This window comes from Colias philodice, chromosome 8, assembly GCF_061535455.1.
Source record: "Colias philodice isolate Cphi_HAF_F1 chromosome 8, ilColPhil1 Martin Lab GWU primary, whole genome shotgun sequence".
Lineage (NCBI taxonomy): Eukaryota > Metazoa > Arthropoda > Insecta > Lepidoptera > Pieridae > Colias > Colias philodice.
This window is the reverse complement of record NC_143093.1, coordinates 3417368-3436328: the sequence shown is the minus strand read 5'-3', so window position 1 is coordinate 3436328 and position 18961 is coordinate 3417368. Positions and strand designations below refer to the sequence as shown.

The 18961-nt window shown below is 32.4% G+C and overlaps 1 protein-coding gene across 1 annotated transcript; it reads left to right on the top strand.

Moving 5' to 3' along the window:
* The first annotated feature begins 7783 nt into the window (after nucleotides 1–7783).
* On the top strand, nucleotides 7784–11223 carry LOC149486411 (hemoglobin-3-like). Its single transcript, XM_089697802.1, has 4 exons — nucleotides 7784–7986; nucleotides 9483–9637; nucleotides 10454–10679; nucleotides 10985–11223. The coding sequence occupies exons 2-4, from the start codon at nucleotides 9483–9485 to the stop codon at nucleotides 11123–11125; spliced, it is 522 nt and encodes a 173-aa protein (XP_089553928.1). The 5' UTR covers nucleotides 7784–7986; the 3' UTR covers nucleotides 11126–11223.
* Nucleotides 11224–18961: the final 7738 nt, after the last annotated feature.

The window sequence follows — 18961 nt, the reverse complement described above, 5'->3', positions numbered from 1 at the left end:
TTCCTATCCGATCCAACCAAATTGGAACGTTTGGAAGCTTTGTTCAGACCAAATCGGCTCATTCCATAGAGTAATATAGGTAATTGGCTCATTCACATTCGCAACGCCGCCGGTGTAGGACGTCAACATGAATGCCGAGGGATTTACGGTCACCGAACGTGACATATTAATAAAATTACTGGACTATATAAAGACTTTCCCTGTTTGTGGGACTTAAGTAACAAAGATTACGCAAATAGAGATGCCAGAAATCAAGCGTATTTTATTATGTCAGAAGTATTTAAATTTTTTTTTTTTTTTTTTTTTATGTATAAGTCGGCAAACGAGCTTGCGCGTCACCGTACAGAAAGCGATGATTGGCGCCGCCCATGAATAACCACAGACTTTGGAGTATTGTGGTTGCGTTGCCGGCCTTTGAGGGAGGAATACGCTCTCTTCTTAAAGTATTCTAAATTATAGTCCTTGGGAAATGCCGAATTTGGAAGGTCGTTCCACAGAGGAGTAGTGCGCGGTAGGAAGTTCCTCCTAAAACGCACGGTGGAAGAACGCCAAGTATCGAGATGATGTGGGTGAAATTTGAGCTTGTGGCGTGCGCTTCGGTGGTGAAATTCGGCGGCTGGTATTGTACCGAACAGCTCTTCAGAGCATTCACCGTGGAAAATGCGGTAAAAAACGCAGAGAGATGCGACATCTCTACGGAGAGCCAAAGAGTCCAGCCGATCAGTAATACAAGGATCATCCACAAACCGTGTTGCACGTCGCTGGATTCGGTCAAAAGGAAGGAGCTGGTACTTGGGTGCACCGGCCCAGAGATGGGAACAGTATTCCATGTGCGGCCTGACCTGTGCCTTATAGAGTGACAGTGTAGCTACATTAAAAACCTTAAAAAATAAGTTATAAGAGCCGCATATGACTGTAATTTTCTCTATTTCTATAGTAGAATTTAGCCCATTCTCTTCGTACTATGGTCAACTGACATATTACTCTATGGTCAACTGACAGCTGGAAGGCCAACCGTCGGACAATCTGTAGCAATGTTGGAATGGTTGCCATGTCGGTTCCAATATGGTTGGCACCAACCAAATCGGAGCGTCTGTAGAGGCTTACTTGTTTAATTTAATCAAATAATGGCAGGTGATAAACGACAAGAAACGAAGAGTTTCTATACAATAAAATATGTTGTACTTTTACTTAGTTACTTAAAGTAGCCAATTTACATAATTATATTTAAAAACGTGATTCAATGTCCATATTATAATATTATCATTCTGTGAAAATAGTAATACTGATATTAAAGCACAAAATACCAATGCAAAATACAAATTATACGAACAATATCTATAATTTATTTGAGAAGCTGAACTGCTAATGCTGCTGCCAACATGCAATTTTCAAAGAAATAATCATTAATTCTTAATATCCCACGTCCGCGTCGTTTTAACGACTATAATACCCCAGCCACACGACTCGACGAGTGGTATGGGAAGTGACGAGGGAAGTAGGCAGGGACGTAGTGTGGCCACGTTACTCGTCATGCCACTCGTCGTGCTCATCGTCCTGCTCACTGCTGTCGGCTTTTGCGCGCGAGTCAAAGGACCGGCAATACGAGTGCGAATTAGGGATGGGCGTCATGGAATCAACGGACTAGTTAAATTAACCGTCTATATGTACACTCAACGATTCGACTAGTCCATCGCTCACCAATGCACTAGTTGAATTCAACGGCTAAACAGTCTTATTGATAAGAATAAATTCTTTTCTTTGAAGTTTTTTAAAAAAAATATTTTTGGTTAACAAGACCAATGTTTTGAATTTAAACTATAAAAACAAACGATAATAAGTTTTTTAGTAATACTTTTTTTAGGGAGTATAATTTTTGTAAGAAAGCATAAATATTTATTAATTGTTTTATTGAGATTAGAATTTATTGTTTTAAGAATTTATTTAATAATAGTTATTTATTTTACACATGGACTAGTCGAAGATTTTAACTAGTTGAATGACTAGTTGATGAACGACATTTAACTATCTAGTCTCGTTGATGAAAAATACGTCGACGACCCATCCCTAGACTGAAGAGCGTCGCGATTAATCGCGCGAGTAGAGCAGTGTGTGGCCACACGGCAATATCGAGGCGAGCGGCAGCGCGATGAGCAGGACGAGGAGCAGCACGAGTAGCAGGACGAGTAGCATAGTGTGGCTGGGGTATTCGACATAGAACGAAATAAGTAATATGACAGGTAGACAAAATAATCTATGCAACAACAATTTATGCATTTACGCAACAATATTTGCATTTACTATAATTTTTTGCCACCCTTTGAAAAAATTGAAATTACTATAATTTTAATAGATAATATTTGTTTTTGTTTTCAACTTTGAATATTGAAAAGGCAGACGCCCATAGTCCCTATAGACCCAATATACCTGTCCATTTAACACCCCCTTACTTATCCCAGTTTTATTTATTTCCATTTTTTCTGCAATGTGCAGTCATTCTATAGTGTAGTCATGGGCAGGCTGCGGCTGGTGTCTCACAACATTAAATTATCTAAAGGGCCTTTGCATGTTGGACCTGTGTCCCCACGTAAGCCTTCCAAAGGACCGGGTATCTTCCTTCTGAATCCCGTGTACTCAGGAACATCTAACAACCAAACAAAACCTTGTTAAATTAACTTTTCAGTAGTGTGTTATGTAAAATCTCAATTAGAAAGATTCGTCTCTATCTTAATTAAGTTGCCCTCTCTGTATTTCCAATCACCTAGTCATTTAGTCGCTCAATCTGTATTTTATTATCAAACAATATTCGTCGTTAGCTTGGTTAATTTGTCGGTTACTTAAATTCATACCGCTCAAGTTATTTTTTTTTTAGTTACTCGTTTTATTATACTAATATTGTTATAACTACTTATCGTATAGAAAGAGATATCCTTTGGTAGAAGGATAGAGTAGATCAAAGAATTAGTTGCTCGAGAAACATGTTATACGCACGCGATAAAAAGATATGGCGATAGACTGCTTTCGCGGACGCCTTTGCAGTTGCGGTTATCTTTCTAGAGTTTAATCAATATGAATCATATGAATAATATGTTTAATGAAATTGAATAAGAATATGATGAAATGATACAATTGAAATGCGCAATAATTTTTCAAAAGTTTTACCGTTATTATATATTCTTGGTAATATTAAAGACCTCATCCATTATTTTTATAGTATGTATGTTTATGGGTATTGCGTATGTGTATGATAACTCTTTCTTTGTCTGTTTGTAGAGCTTTGTAGAGGATCCTATTACTTATACTTAATTCTAGTATCAAGGAGGTTTTATAAAACTTTTGACTAGAAGTAAAAGAAATAATAAATAAGTAAGTCCTACCAACAACTTACGCAATATCGGGTTTTTTTATAATTACATAGACTTCCTACACGAGATATAAAAACCTTATCAAATAAAATACCTATGGGTCGAAATCTCATCAAATTAGATTTACACAATATGGTTATACAACATTTAATACATTATCTTTTATTATATTGGATTTAGTCCTTGAATTCATACCATTTTTTTTTAGTTAGCTTGAAGGAGAGTTCAATGTCAACAACTAATAATGAATTTGCATGGGTGCGCCTGACCTGTGTATTATGACTGACATCTTATTGACATTAACTTAGTTTTTACACTATTATTCCAACTTATTTGCTAATTTAATTAGCCGGTATAGACGAGAGTCACTATTTTACGTAATGTAATAATGTCAATATTTAGTTTCTCAAAAAAACTGATTTTCAACCGACCTTAAACAAAGAGGAAGTTCTTAATTGTGTTTTTTTTTTTTGTTTTTACTTCAGACCTTACGACTTGGGTACAATTTTCATACGTTTTGTATTTAGCTTGAATTGCGGATTAGCTTTTTTCTTCAAAATAATAATTTCATAAAAATAATATACATAATTATATAGATATGTACTTCCAAACGCAAATTAATTTACTTGTATGAAAATTTCATGTTTTCAGTTTGCACGTTAAAAATCAATATCATGTCCTTTACACACACAGATATTCATTATTACAAAAATTTCCAAATTGACCGTATTATGTAGATATGTAAATAGTACTATGAAAAAGTCCCATACAATTGCACACTAAGATATCTTTTTAATATTTATCACAAAAACTTATATAAATAGGTACTTATAATATTATTTACGTATATAGGCAATATCGCTTCTAATGTAAAAAGCTCATGTTACAACTACGTAATCTTCGTAATGAAAGAAAATGATTAGATAATGTATCCTACTGCTGTAGAAAATTAGGAATGTGCGATAGTCGAAGACAGAAGAGAAAATTATTAGTAACTAGCGGTCCGCCCCGGCTTCGCCCGTGGTACATGTTTACGTTTTCTCTACATAAAAACCATCCTCGTACTTCAAGGAATATAATAAAAAAAGAATTATCGAAATCGGTTCAGCCGTTCTCGAGTTATTATTATTTTGCGATTCATTTTTATATATAAGAGAAGATTAATTAGAATAAAAAGGTTTGAAATATCAAATAGGATATTTAAAAAGTTAGATATTTAAAATCAAATTTATTTATGTAGAAATGGGAAGAGTTATCTGAGAAAATTAAAAAAAAAACAATAAATAATTATTTACTAACGAAATACTAACTATACTACTACTAACTATAATTAACCCGTCACCTTATTATTAAAAATTATTTCGTAGACCTATTTATTTTTTGCTAGTATATTGCACAACATTTCTCAAATGGAATGTATACTTTTTAAATTATCTCTAGTATGTCAAGTTTAAAAATATCGATTTGGAAAATTGGAATCTGATGAGGAATACCCAAAAAATCATTTAGAAACTGTAAATAGAACTCGTCATTGTATTGCACAACGAGGACGTCATTTCGAACATATGGTTTGAATAAATAAAAATGTACTAATAGATAAGAACGATATTATTATAATAATTAGTAGAGAAATAAAATATATGGGAGTGTTTAATGTAGACATTTTGAAGTGAAACTCCTGTAGGCGCGATGAGAGTAAAATTTCAAGGTCGCGTCATGGCAATACCGTCACGTCATGGAGTAAGACGACGATTTCGGTATCTTTGAATCTTGCCAAAAAGTGTCACTTCTGACACGTGTGCTCGGCACATACGCTCTTTTTTATATTTATCGTTTTGTTGTTAAAAAAGTTATTATTTTCATTTTACTCATTAGGGAAAATACTTAATCAGTTTTTTTTTTTTTGAAAACTGAAACTATTACGGAATTGCCTGTAAACACTTATCAATTACAATTTACACCCAGTACATTCACGTAACCACTTACATGGGTAGGTATATTTACTATCTATTACTTCTAGTTCAAATACATAAAAAACATGTGTTACAACTACGTAATCTTCATATTTAAACAATTGAGTAAAACCCGCTATTCTAAGATCTATTCCACAAACAGAATTTGCGATACGATTCCTAAAAGCACCCACAGTAAAAGGTGCATCGAAACTCCATGCATTATGTAAGCCCAATGAATTATTGATATACCCAGTGGGGTCAGCAGCGATAAACGCTCCAGATAAATAAACATCACGTGGATATTGACTGACGTGTTTGTTTATCATTAATCCTTCGTGGTAATCAAAGGAAAACATGGAAGGCTGTTTCAGAATCCATGCATGTCTAATTCATAGGTTACACGCTCAGTCTGCAGGCGTCAGTTTAGTCCATCAGTTTGATCCGGCTTAGACTGATGCCAGAATGATGGATGAAAAACACGGGTATTCTGAACCATCAGTCCGTCAGTCAACTGGTTAGACGATAACTCTCCCGTCATTCTGAGCAGACTGATGGACTGAACTGACGCCAGACTGAGCGTGTAACCTATGTCTTAGAATCAAGTTCGATGCAATGCGTGCTGCGGTGCTGGATTATCACCTGAGTCGACTTCTAGGACTGTCCACAGTTCAGACTGTCAGACTGTTCCCACTGCAGACAGTGAAAATAAATATACATCTTGATGATGATAAATGGCTGCGTTTTAATACGATTTTGATAATTCAGGTTTTGTTGGAAATATGAAAAGTTTTAAACTGCCTGACTTGATAAAAGCTTTGCAGATCATATAAGGCGTTTCAACATGGGTACATTTAAGAAATTGGAACATAATTAAAATGTATTTTACTTATCATTTTACTCATGTGTTTTTTATTTCTTTGTAACCCTGATTATCTTAAATTATTAGCGAAATTGAACGTTGAAGGAAAACATTGTGAGGAAACCGACATGTCGAAAAATCAAAACAGTTCGACGACATAATATGTCGTGCGGGTTGGCAGATGTCATAATATGACACACTTGATCTGATCCAGGCCCGTGTCCCAGTAGTGGGAACGTAACAGGCTGATGATGATGATGATTATCAAGAATAAAGTACATATTAATAAATCAATGGAGTGGTTTTACAGGGAACAATTTTGAAACCAAGAAATACTTATACGGTTATACCTACCAGTAAGGCAGTAACTGATTAATAACTCAGGCCCCGGAATCACAGACACAATAGAAAATCTATTGTGTCGTGGACCGATCGGGCCGTTCGGGGCTCAATGGGTTAATTGACTATGACCATAATATTAAATATTGTTTAGTAAGTATTTTTTGCTAGTAGGTTGCACAACATTTCTTCAATGTGTGCTTTTTAAATACACAACAGCGCATAAGATAGAGACGGCTTTAAGAATATGGCACTTGGCAGTATTTTTAATTGCATTATTAAACGGCATTATTAGTATCTATTCAAGGAGAAGACGGTACCGGAAAGGCTTAAAAAAGTAGGACGACATCTACAAAATGAAGTAATATCCCATACAAAATAATGCTTGTAAAAAAACCTAGTCTCCCAATGCTGTTCTCCTAACGTAAAAAAGATACATGATGGATTGTCCTGAATTTATGTTTAAATATAATTTATATTTGCACTGATAACAACTGTTTAGTTTTACTACTAGTATAGTATTATAATATTATCTGTGATTTTACGTGTCTGAGTGAGTGTGAGAGAGTTCACTCGATAAGAGGGTTCAAAGGAAATTATATGTAAATTACTCGATTTTTTTTAAATTTTTGTGAGAAACGGGATGTCTTTTAACTTTCTTTTAAAATTAACTTTAATTTGTGTCGTGACCTGCTAATCAGTAACTGCATATTATAATGTATTTTTTTTTAATTTTTGCTTTGGACATTTTCAAGAAAATATAAATCATATTATAATATCATAATATTTATAAATGTAAAACTTTTCTGTTATAGATGCTAGTATGGATGCGATTGCTAGTATGGATGGATGTTTGTTAAGCTTTCACAAAGAAAAAATTACTTAACAGATTTGGATGATACACATGACATAATATAGAAATACTTGATTTTGTCCGCGGGTGAATTCAGGTGAATTCAAATGAAAAATTCAGGTTTCCGACTTCATGACACGTGCTTAAATAGAAGCGCGTTATAAAGATTGTATTTTAAATTGACATACGCTTGACTTTAACTTATACTAGCTTTTTGACGAAGCGTCGCCCGCGTAGTTGTAAGAGAACTCGCATAGTTCCCGTTCCTGTGTGTGTGCCGAATTTAATGAAAATCGGTTCAGTAGTTTTTGCGTGAAGAAGCATCAAACAAACATACAAAATTCCGCATTCATAATATCAGTAGGATTATACTGTTCATACATATCCGATTCAGACAGAAAGCATATTGTCGGATAAGACATACGTAAGTCAATTGATAAATAAGGAAAATTAATCTATTCAAATATCAATACAAAAAAGTGGACAACAATATCAATAGATAAAAATTAGGAAGGATCAAAACAAGGCATTACCATCGAGATCAGTGTTTTACGAACCACGGTTGGCATTGGTCGTGAATTGCGTATTTGCGATAAACAAACATAACGACAAAAAGTGAGTTACCAATAATCATTTCTATTTATAACAAAAATTACATCAATGTTTTATTGTGGCATAAAATAGCATAACCAACAAACCAACACTTGTTTGTGTAAAGTCGGTAAATAATTATATTAAGCAAATAATCTGCCTTAAATAAACTGGAGATTACATGAATGTGGTCAATGGTCATGTAATCTTGAGACGAGAGACTTTTTTTATATATGTAGGTACTGAGCTGAGAGAGTTCACTTGATAAGAGGGTTCACAGTATAAATCGTATGTGGCCAATAAATATAAATAAAATAAAATAAATATTTTTTAAATTTTCATCAAAATAAAGACTTTAGCTATTAAATATAACTAGAAGAATTTAACTATTAAACATACTTATTAAATAAGCAACTTGAATTTTTATTGGAAAGCGTGACCTGTTAAACAGTGTCTAAATATAATCTAAATATATTAGAGTACATATTTAAATGTAGGTACACGATACTATAATATAATAATCGTCACGTTTATTTAAAAAGAGCGCTAATACACAAACTGAAATTTTTCATGGACAAACACATTTCCCGTTCGATTTCCGTTTGTCACACGTAAGAACTAAATAATATGACTATAATATGACTATGAACTATAAAAAAGTATCTATTTCGACTTTTAGGTACAAAATTACTCTATTAGTACGTAAAAAAGTAGAAACTACAATATTTATATACCTACGTATATAATTATATGCGTATGTACCTGTATATGCTGACGAAAAATCATGACTTATGACTTTATTTGTAGGAGTAGATTTAATTTCTTAGGTTTACATAAGTCAAATTACACAATACAATAGTTTTTATATTATAAATACGTTGTGCAACTGAAAAGTGGAGCTTTCTAAACAAAACTTTCAAAGATTATGAACATCTTAATATTTTTGTTATTTTTTAATTACTTTGTTTTTCAGTATGATCATATCTGTCGGCGCAACGACGTTATACGACTACCATAAACGACTACGTTATAAAATAGCCTTATTAATATAACGACGACGAACGACGTTATACGACTACGTTATAAAATAGCCTTGGGGCCCTTCTTCTGTCATATCTAATAATATTATTTATTAAATCAGCTTATGACTTTAACAGTACTTTGTACTCTTAAACATATACTTATCAACAGCTTTCGACGAAAGCTTCTATCTCAATAAACGCCCGTACTTACTCTTGAAAACAGTTTTCAGTCAATGTTAATTTCTCAATTGGACAATTTTTTTATTCTAGCCAATCGCAATACAAATTGCCGCTCAATAAATCCCAATAAAACTTGTTTATCAGTTTATTCATTCATTACAATGATAGTTGATACCTACGGTAATTGGGACTCTATTGTGCTTTAATAGGAATTGAGCTACTTTTGGTGTTGAAGAACCTCAGAAAAAATACAACATGATTATGTATTTATCATAAAAATAAGTATTATGTAAGATACTGTTTACACCTCATTTGCAGATGGGTTCCTGGTATAGTCGATTATTATGGGGTGGCGACCCTGACGAAGTCAATCCTGTATCAGGGCTGTCAAGGAGAGACATTTATTTAGTACAAAAATCTTGGGCTGTTGCTTATGCGAATCCTATAGCTACCGGCACGGAACTATTTAAAGGGCAAGTTTAATGTGGTTTAATGTAGGTATGGACAGATACATACAGGTACATTGAAAATGGCCCGACAATATATGTACTTATAGTGTGGAAATTTTCGATGGGCCCTGAACAAATTTAAATTTTTAAAATTTTTTGGTTACTTCGATTCCCGGTTTAAGCAAGTGAATTTTCGAAAATCTTTCGAAAATTGAATGAAGTATTATTTTTTTTTATTTTTTTTCAAAAATAAAGGAATGTTTCCTTTCAGCAATATTCGCTATCTTCAGTATTTCAAGTACTTTCCCTCCAGGGCTAACGAAAATTTCCACACTGTATAACTCTACTATTTCTTCGAAACTTGATTCAATGTTTTGATAATCTCTCGATTCCTTTGATTTCATGATTTCAGTATCAAAGATTAATTTCAACTTCTTCTTGCTTATCGCCTCCTAATTCAAAGAATAAAACCAATAAAAAATATGAACCGCCATCCTGTTACAAATGACCCGAAATTTTGTGTCAGTGTTTCGGGTCATTTGTAACAGGATGGCGGTTCTACAGTGGTCTTAGTACGCAATGACAAAAAGAAAAATGATGGTCAGAACGCTGATACCGGATACCTTAAGATACTGTAATATTTTATATTAGAGAATCTTAACATAAAATATTATAGTATCTTCACCGTGTGTGTGACGCGCTTAATGAGGATTTTTACGATAGGAAAAAAATATATCTTAAAAGATGTAAACTTTTGGTTCATCGCAAGTCAAAAGACTGTAGGTACTAAAAAGAATAAACCAATTAATTAAAATATGTACATCTAATATTTCTCCTCAGGTTGTTCCGAGCAGATCCCACAACACTGTCATTTTTCAAAATGCTCAAGAATGTCCCAGAAGAGGAATTTGGGAACAACTTTCAATTTAGAGCGCATGTCCTTAATTTGATGACTTCTTTCAATCAAGCGGTGATAAATTTAAATCAACCTGAGGTGGTGGTTGTGTTGATGAACAAACTTGGAGAGTCACATCGTAAACGGAAGATAGTAGAATCTCATTTTAATGTAAGTATGGTTTAAAATTGAAACTGAAACTAAATTTTGCTAAATTAGCATGCAGAAACTCTACTGGAGGTGTGACTACCTTAAATCTTTAACGGGCAGAATATTATATGCACAAGGTTAATAAATAATGCGCACTTGCCTGTTTTTGCTTTGAGACAGTAAAGTGCTCCTCGCCATCTCTGCCTTGAAAATTTACTTATAAATAAAAGCTATGCGACTATTCAATACTGAAGATACGACCAGAATTATGTATGCAGTATGTGATAGGAAAATATTAAAATAATAAAAGAATATTTCTTTTTCAGGATTTAAAAGGAGTCTTAGTGAAAATGCTTATTGAAGTATTAAAATTGGATGAAGCCACACTCGGATCTTGGAGCAAGACTGTTGATTTTATGTACAAACACATTTTTGAAACTTTATCCAAAAACGAAATGACTAGCTAATGAAATATCTATTTACAACTGTATTATTTTTATTGCGTAGTTAGCTTAATAATTTATGTGATAGATATATTTTTAAACACATCCAGACAAAATGTGATTCAAACTTAAGAAAATAAATCTTATTTTTATAATTTAAATCGTCTTTCATTTTGTCCTGATTTTGTTTAGTCAAAATATGTGTAAAAGTTAAACAAGTTTTACACATAAAAATCAAAGTTAATATCCCATCATATCTACCAGTATGTACGGCAGCAATACCCTGAAAGCATATAAGTAAGTAGTATAAACTATAAACGTATATTTAACAAAATCGGTACTACAATACATCAAAAATAAAAGACATATTTCAGAATCATACAGAGCCTATATAATATAAGAGGCTCTTCTCTTGATTTACACATTTCATTTTTGATCATTGCTTGAAGGAAAGGCCAGAAGAATTTGGAACTACTTTTATGAAAATATCGATTGATAGAGCAGGGAAATTACGTTGTGACGAGGCCAAAATATTGGATCATAAAATGATTGTTATCATGGACGATATGATTAGATTAAAGACTGAAGTAATTAATTTAATTAGAGTTCTTGCAGACTGTATGATAAGGTTTATCTTTATTCATAGAATTTAATATACCTACACGTATTACTACACTTATTTTACGAATCAGTTTTAATCATTCGTGTTTCTTATAAAAAAATTAACAATGAACATTTTTACATGTACTACTTATACTACTACCTACTATGTCAAAGCGATTGAATTGTGGAATCCATACTATTATAATATTATAAATGCGAAAGTAACTCTGTCTGTCTGTCTGTTACTCAATCACGCCTTAACTACTCAATCAATTTGCAGGAAATTTGGTATAGAGATATTTCGATACCCGAGAAAGGACATAGGCTACTTTTTACCCCGGGAAATAGGATAGGTTTTATCCCGGAATTCCCACGGGAACCGCAACTATGCGGGTTTTTCTTTGACTGCGCGGGCGAAGCTGCGGGTGGAAAGCTAGTATATAATATTATTCACTTGATGTTAGAAGGAATAATTATTATTTTGTACCTTGAAATAAAAATAAGTGTAGATAATAATAAAGCGCGTTTTTACTTAAATACAGTCGCTGAATTCAAAGTTATGTTGGGGACTCATGGTTTTTAGATGTTTACAGCCCCGCCCTCAGAGCCCGAACCGCTCGCGGTTTTGGGAAAAAAGAATTATTAATCGGAATGGACAAACTGATGTTAATTATACAAATTTAAGAAACGCGTTCGACGAGGTTTTATGTAAAATATTATTGATAAAGTTACGTAAATATGGTTTCTCAAAACAATTCTTACAATGGATTAATTTGATTAATTGAATGATCGAACTTTTTGTGTCGTTGTAAATGGTTTTGCTCTATTACGCACAGTTTAACTTCAGGTGTCCCTCAGGGTTCTCATTTCGGCCCAATTCTATTTAACACATTCATTAATCAAATACCAGACTTGGTGACATGCTCACAAAATTACATGTACGTTGATGACAAATAAAAAAACTATCAAACCCAACTTATTATTCTATGAAGTAAAAATTAGCAAGTTAGTATTTCCAAGTTTAAAAATAGTATAATAGACGGAGAGATAATTATTTAAAGCAATGTTTTTTTTTTTTTTGCTATTAGGTACACTTAAAGTCAAGGTTAAAACTAACACAGAGGTATTCAAAGATACACATTTTATAGTTTTATCTAGTTATAAAGTATAAATTTACTTGTGGTTAGGTTAGGTTAGACTCGTAGAGCTAAATATAGAGAACTAGATACAAAAATTGAATCAATGTAATCCATATATGCACTGATAAAATCTGTTCATTTTTACTACTAGTATAGTATTATAATATCAGTGGTTTTACGCGCTGTAGTCTGGAGAGTTCACTCGGAGGGTTCAAAGGAAATTATAAATCATGTGTGGCCACTTATCGGATATTTTTAAACTTTTTATAAAAAAAGAGATGTCTTTTAACTACAAGACAAAACTTTGTAACTTTAATTTGTATAGGAAAGCGTGATCTGCTCGATCGATAATTCAAAAAAAAAATGTGTATCTGTTTATACACATTTTTTTTTTGAATTATCGATTTCAACATTTTCCAGAAAATATAGCTCATAAGATTAGTAGATACTACTTATATCATAAAATATATAAAAGTTTGTTAATATGGATGGATGTTTTGTTATGCTTTCACGAAAAACTGCTTGAAGGATTTGGATGAAAATCGTAAGTCTGTAGGTACTTAAAGTTTTGTCAATTGAATTAAAAATAGCCATGAGCACTGTTTGATGGGCAATTGATCATAGGCATAATATTTGTTCATAAATTGTTTTTGACAAAAAATATATCTCATCTGTTGATCAGATCGGTGAAGGTCGATCTACCAGCGGCTCTTAGACCATAAGTAGATACTAAATAAATATTTTCTCAAATCATTAACGTTATCAATACAAAAAAGTGAACAACAATATCAATAAAGACCAAAACAGTCGTGACCATCGAGATCAGTGTTTTACGAACCTCGGTTGGCATTAGTCGTCAATTGCGTATTTGTGATAAACAAACATAACGAAAAAAAGTGAGTTACCAATCCAATCATTCTTTTACTTCTTCAGTATCTAATATGTAGGTATATTATTTTTCTAGCATAATAATAGAGAAAGCATGACTTGTTGTTTAAAGTCGGAAAATAATTATTTGATGCCAAATAATCACATGCCTTGTATAAATTTGGGATTACATGACCACATGACTGTATCTAAAAAAATCTATGTTTGAATTTTTCTTTATTTAAAAAAAACATCACTTACTAATAATATACAGGGTGTAATCGTTAAGTGTGCACAGGCGATTATTCCGTAACTGTTGCAGATATCAAAAAACTTTAAACTGATATCGAAAGTACTTAATTAACCTAATGAGTAAAATGGCCATAATAAATTTTTAAAAATAAAACGAGAAATATCTAAAAAAATAACTTGAAACCCTCCCTTACATTTAGTATGAGATACGAATATGAAAGATTTTAGCTTTTTCTTTCTTTTTATGGTTTTCTGCTTTAATTACTTCGCAAATTTGAAGGGAAGTTAATTTAGAAACTGTAAATAGAGCTCCTCATTGTATTTAGTGTAACATTTTTGGATATTTCTCGTTTTATTTTTTAAAATTTATTAGGCCATTTTACTCATTAGGTTAAGTACTTTTCGATATCAGTTTAAAGTTTTTTGATATTTGCAATAGTTACGGAATAATCGCTTGTGCACACTTAACGATTACACCCTGTATATGCACTGATCATACATAAATTACAAACATAGATAACAACTGTTTAGTTTTACTACTAGTGTAGTATTATCTGAGTTGTTTTACTCGTCTGAGTCTGGAGAGTTCACTCGATAAGAGGGTTCATAGGAAATTGTAAATCGTGTGTGGCCAAAACATCTAGAATATTTTTTTTAATTTTTATCAAAAAAGAGATGACTTTTAACTATTAGACATACTTAATACGAGTAACTTGAATTTGTATAGGAAAGCGTGACCTGCTAAACATAATTATACATAACATTTTTAAGAATAAATAAATCATAAGATACTACTAAATATAATATCATAAATGTTCAACTTTGTAATTATGGATGGATATTTGTAAGTAGTTACGATTCCACATAAATTTTGTACAAAATTAAGCTCTTAATATTTTAATGCAGGTTTTTGAACGGCTTTATGTGACTATAAATTTATAAAGAATAGAAAAAATTCGATCACGAGGCGGGACTCGAACCCGCATCCTTTAGCGCCATTCCGGGGCGGATGCCTGACCAACTCAGCCACTCGTGACCCGCCAGAGCAATCGAATTTATTCTATTCTCTCAGTTTTATGTGACTGAAGGGACAAGGGACACACCGCGCGCCATCTATTGAGATGTCAGATGATTAACAACCATTTCAACCAATATGAAGCACTTTTCAGTTTGAGTCCCGCCTCGTGATCGAATTTTTTCTATTCTTTATTTTATATTTATAAAGCATTTGAATGCCATAAAACCAAAAATATAAATTCGGCTTTATGTGACGTTTAAATAAAAGCTCATTCAGAAAGCTTACTTTTTCAATGGGCCTACGCTTGACCTTAACTTATTATAGTTAGACAATAAGTTTACAATAAGACTTAATAAACTTATAAGTTTACTAAGTCGGATATGTATGAAGATACATATCCGACTTAGTAAACTTATTGTCGGATAAAAACATACGTAACTCAATAAATACGGATTATTAAGTGAACAATAATATCAATAGATAAGAATTAAGAGGTCAAAACAAGTCATGACCATCGAGATCAGTGTTAAACGATCCTCAGTTGGCATAAGTCGTGAATTGCGTATTTGTGATAAATAATAATAAGGACGGAAAAGTGAGTTACCAATAGTAATAATTTATTTTTATTAAAAAATTAAAATTCTTCATCAATATTTTATTGTGTCATAAAAAAGAAAACAAGATTTGTATGTGTTAAGTCGGTAATTATTTATATCAAGCAAATAATCACGTGCCTTGAATAAACTTGGGATTACATGACCACATGACTCTATCTGTATTTGAATATCATTAATATTTGCACTGATAAAATCTGTTTATTTTTACTACTAGTATAGTTTTGTGTTATACGTGATTTTACGCGATAGAGTTTACTAGATGTAAGATACACTTATAAACAATATTTTTTTTAAATTGTTATACAAAATAGATGTCTTTTAACTACTTATCAGTAACTTGAATTTGTATAACAAAGCGTGACCTGCTGTGAAAAAGTGTCTAAAATAATGTTTATTTTTTTTTTCACTTCAACTTTTCTACACTTAAAGTAGATAATTAAGAAAATATACTTAAAAGTATTTTAATGTTGGTACATGATACTCTAATAAAATCATCACGTTTATATATGTATAAGGCACTAATACACAAACCATTTTTTTATGGAATCACACATATTTTATGGTTCGATTTCAGCTTCCGTTTGTCACACCTTTGAGCAAAATATTACAACAATTTATTTCGACTATTTTTAAATTTTTCACGTACGCAGTAAAAAAAACTTTAATATGTATCTTCATATTTGGAAACGTATTACAAAACATAATTATATGCACTTAAACGTCTACTCTTTACTTAATGGTAGCCCACTATGTGGAAACTGGAATTACTAGAGTAAAATTAACGAATTTAAAATATTAATAAATCTTTACATAAATCAAAATACACAATCCATACTAATATTATAAATGCGAAAGTAACTCTATCTGTCTGTTACTCAATCACGCCTAAACTACTGAACCAATTTGCATGAAATTGGTATGGAGATATTTTGATACCCGAGAAAGGACATAGGCTACCTTTTATTGCGAAATATGTACCACGGGCGAAGCCGGGGCAGACCTCTAGTATAATATAAATACTAATTTACAGTTGTGACAGCAACTGAGAAGTAGCTAGCTTTTTAAGACAAAACTTTCAAAGTATTTCATAATGTAGGTACCTACCTTGCTCAATTTTCTTTGTCACATGTTTTTATAATTCTATTATAGGAATTCCTTGGAATTTACGTATATTTTTTCAGTATCTAATAATGTTATGTACTCAAAACCGTGATATCTTTAATAGTCGTTTGGACGTATAGTTATCGAGAGCTTTCGATTCGAGCTTTTATAATAGAGTGAATCCTCTATTATCTGTATCTCTATAAAAGTGCGTTCAACAAATGCCAAACCTTTTGTCTTTCATGCAACATACATAACGATTAACACTTTGTACTATTCTAGAAAACCAATTTTACCTCAAAGCTTTGACAAACCCAAATCAACAACATTTCATCAACTGAAACACCACGCTACACGAGCATACTTCAATGTAGTGTCGAGTCAAATATTAACTCAATCGAGGTCACGTTATATTTGTTTGTGGTCAAACATACTAAGTATCCAACGCCATGTGACCGATTAACTCCATTGGAAACTCTCCAAACCTAATCCACTGTTTCGATAATCACTTTATGCGGGTCCATAAAGTCTATTAAAAGTTCGGTAATATTTGAAATTGACCTAACTATACCTAATATTATAAAACTGAAGAGTTTGTTTGAACGCGTTAATCTCATGAACTACTGGTCCGATTTGAAAAATTCTTTCGGTGTTAGATGGTCGATTTATTGAGGAAGGCTATATAACATCATAACGCTAAGACCAACAGGATCGGAGCCACGCGGGTGAAACCGCTAGTTTATAAAAATTTAAGAGAAATTTAAGATAATGGTACAGACTCCTATGTACGACACTTGATATGTTGAGGTTATCTATTGTTACATCCCAGCTCTGAAAATGAATATCTAATTGTTTACATCGCACGATAAATTACTTGTATTGAAATTGCTGCTCAATAAAACCCAATAAAACTTGTTTATCAGTTTATTCATCCATTACAATGATAGTTGATAGTTGATACCTGCGGTAATTGGGACTCTATTGTGCTTAATAATAGGAATTGAGTTACTCTCGTAATTTGGTGATGAAGTACCTCAGAAAAAATACAACATAATTATGTATTTATTATTAAATAAGTATTGTGTAAGATATTATTAAATAGCCTACGTTCGAGTTCTGCAACTGATTCTGCCGTATCCAATTGAAAAAATCTCTTTATTTTCTTTAAAAACGTATAAGAGATACTTGTAGGCAATGTTTAAAATAAACAATAATTAATATAAAACACCTTATTTGCAGATGGGTGGCTGGTTTAGTCATTTAATATGGGGTGACCTTGATGCAATCAACCCTGTGTCAGGGCTGTCAAAGAGGGACATTTATAAAGTACAAAAATCTTGGGCTCCTGTTTATGCCAATTCTTTAGCAACCGGCACGGAACTACTTAAAAGGTAAGTTGAATGTATTCATAGATACAAACATTGAAAATGTTTTTTTTTTAACTACTATTTCGTCGACATTTACTTTTAATAATTGAATCGAGTATCCTAGAACTGAAGTCACTTAAAAATCTGGAAGCGTACAGCATAAATAATATTACAGTAATATTTCATACGTCTGGTGATAGTCTAGACAAGATTCTAGAGCTATAAGCTATTTCATACGTCGTATATAAAATATAGTATCAAACGGTTAAACAAGACTTAATTTTGAAATTTAACAACCCAAACTGTATATTTACACTAGACAAATTCTTATAACCTTCAAACTAAACAGACCGACATAATTCCCCGGGGAGAGCGGGCACATTAACAAATGAAGATCTTAACAAAAGAAAAATAAATCTTCACTAGCGTTGTAGGAAATACAAAATGGAGACGAGGGAATAAGATTAATAAAGTATGCGACTCGTACTGAATACACAATTGAATCTCGACAGCGACTCACAATACCGATGCTCAATTCAATTCGTTTTCATTGCTTTGGAATAGTCTACAATGTTTCCGACGGTTATTTCGTCTGGTAACGGCTTTTGATTTATTTATGAAATGAGTATCTACTTGTAGCCAAGAAATTATGAATTATTATAGCAATGTGAGAGCGTCTGGACTGCTGGACAACGTCTAATTTACACGAGAATTTTGCTACTTTCCTTTTAACAACAAAAATGAACATGAAATGATTGCATAAAGCCCATAAAAGTTATTAGAATTCCAATCAGATATCATGAATCTTCTTAATATCTCAAATAATGCGCGTCGCAGTCGCAGAGCTCAACCGGGTCAATCGGCTATTTTGAGGTATCCAAGTATGCAAACTGTCA

What these genes read in the sequence shown, in the direction of transcription:
- LOC149486411 (XM_089697802.1), top strand. Translation starts at nt 9,483, where the DNA reads ATGGGTTCCTGGTATAGTCGATTATTATGGGGTGGCGACCCTGACGAA. An exon ending in GGCACGGAACTATTTAAAGG is followed by an intron (nt 9,638 to 10,453) that starts GCAAGTTTAATG and finishes ATTTCTCCTCAG; the next exon opens with GTTGTTCCGAGCAGATCCCA. An exon ending in TAGTAGAATCTCATTTTAAT is followed by an intron (nt 10,680 to 10,984) that starts GTAAGTATGGTT and finishes TTTCTTTTTCAG; the next exon opens with GATTTAAAAGGAGTCTTAGT.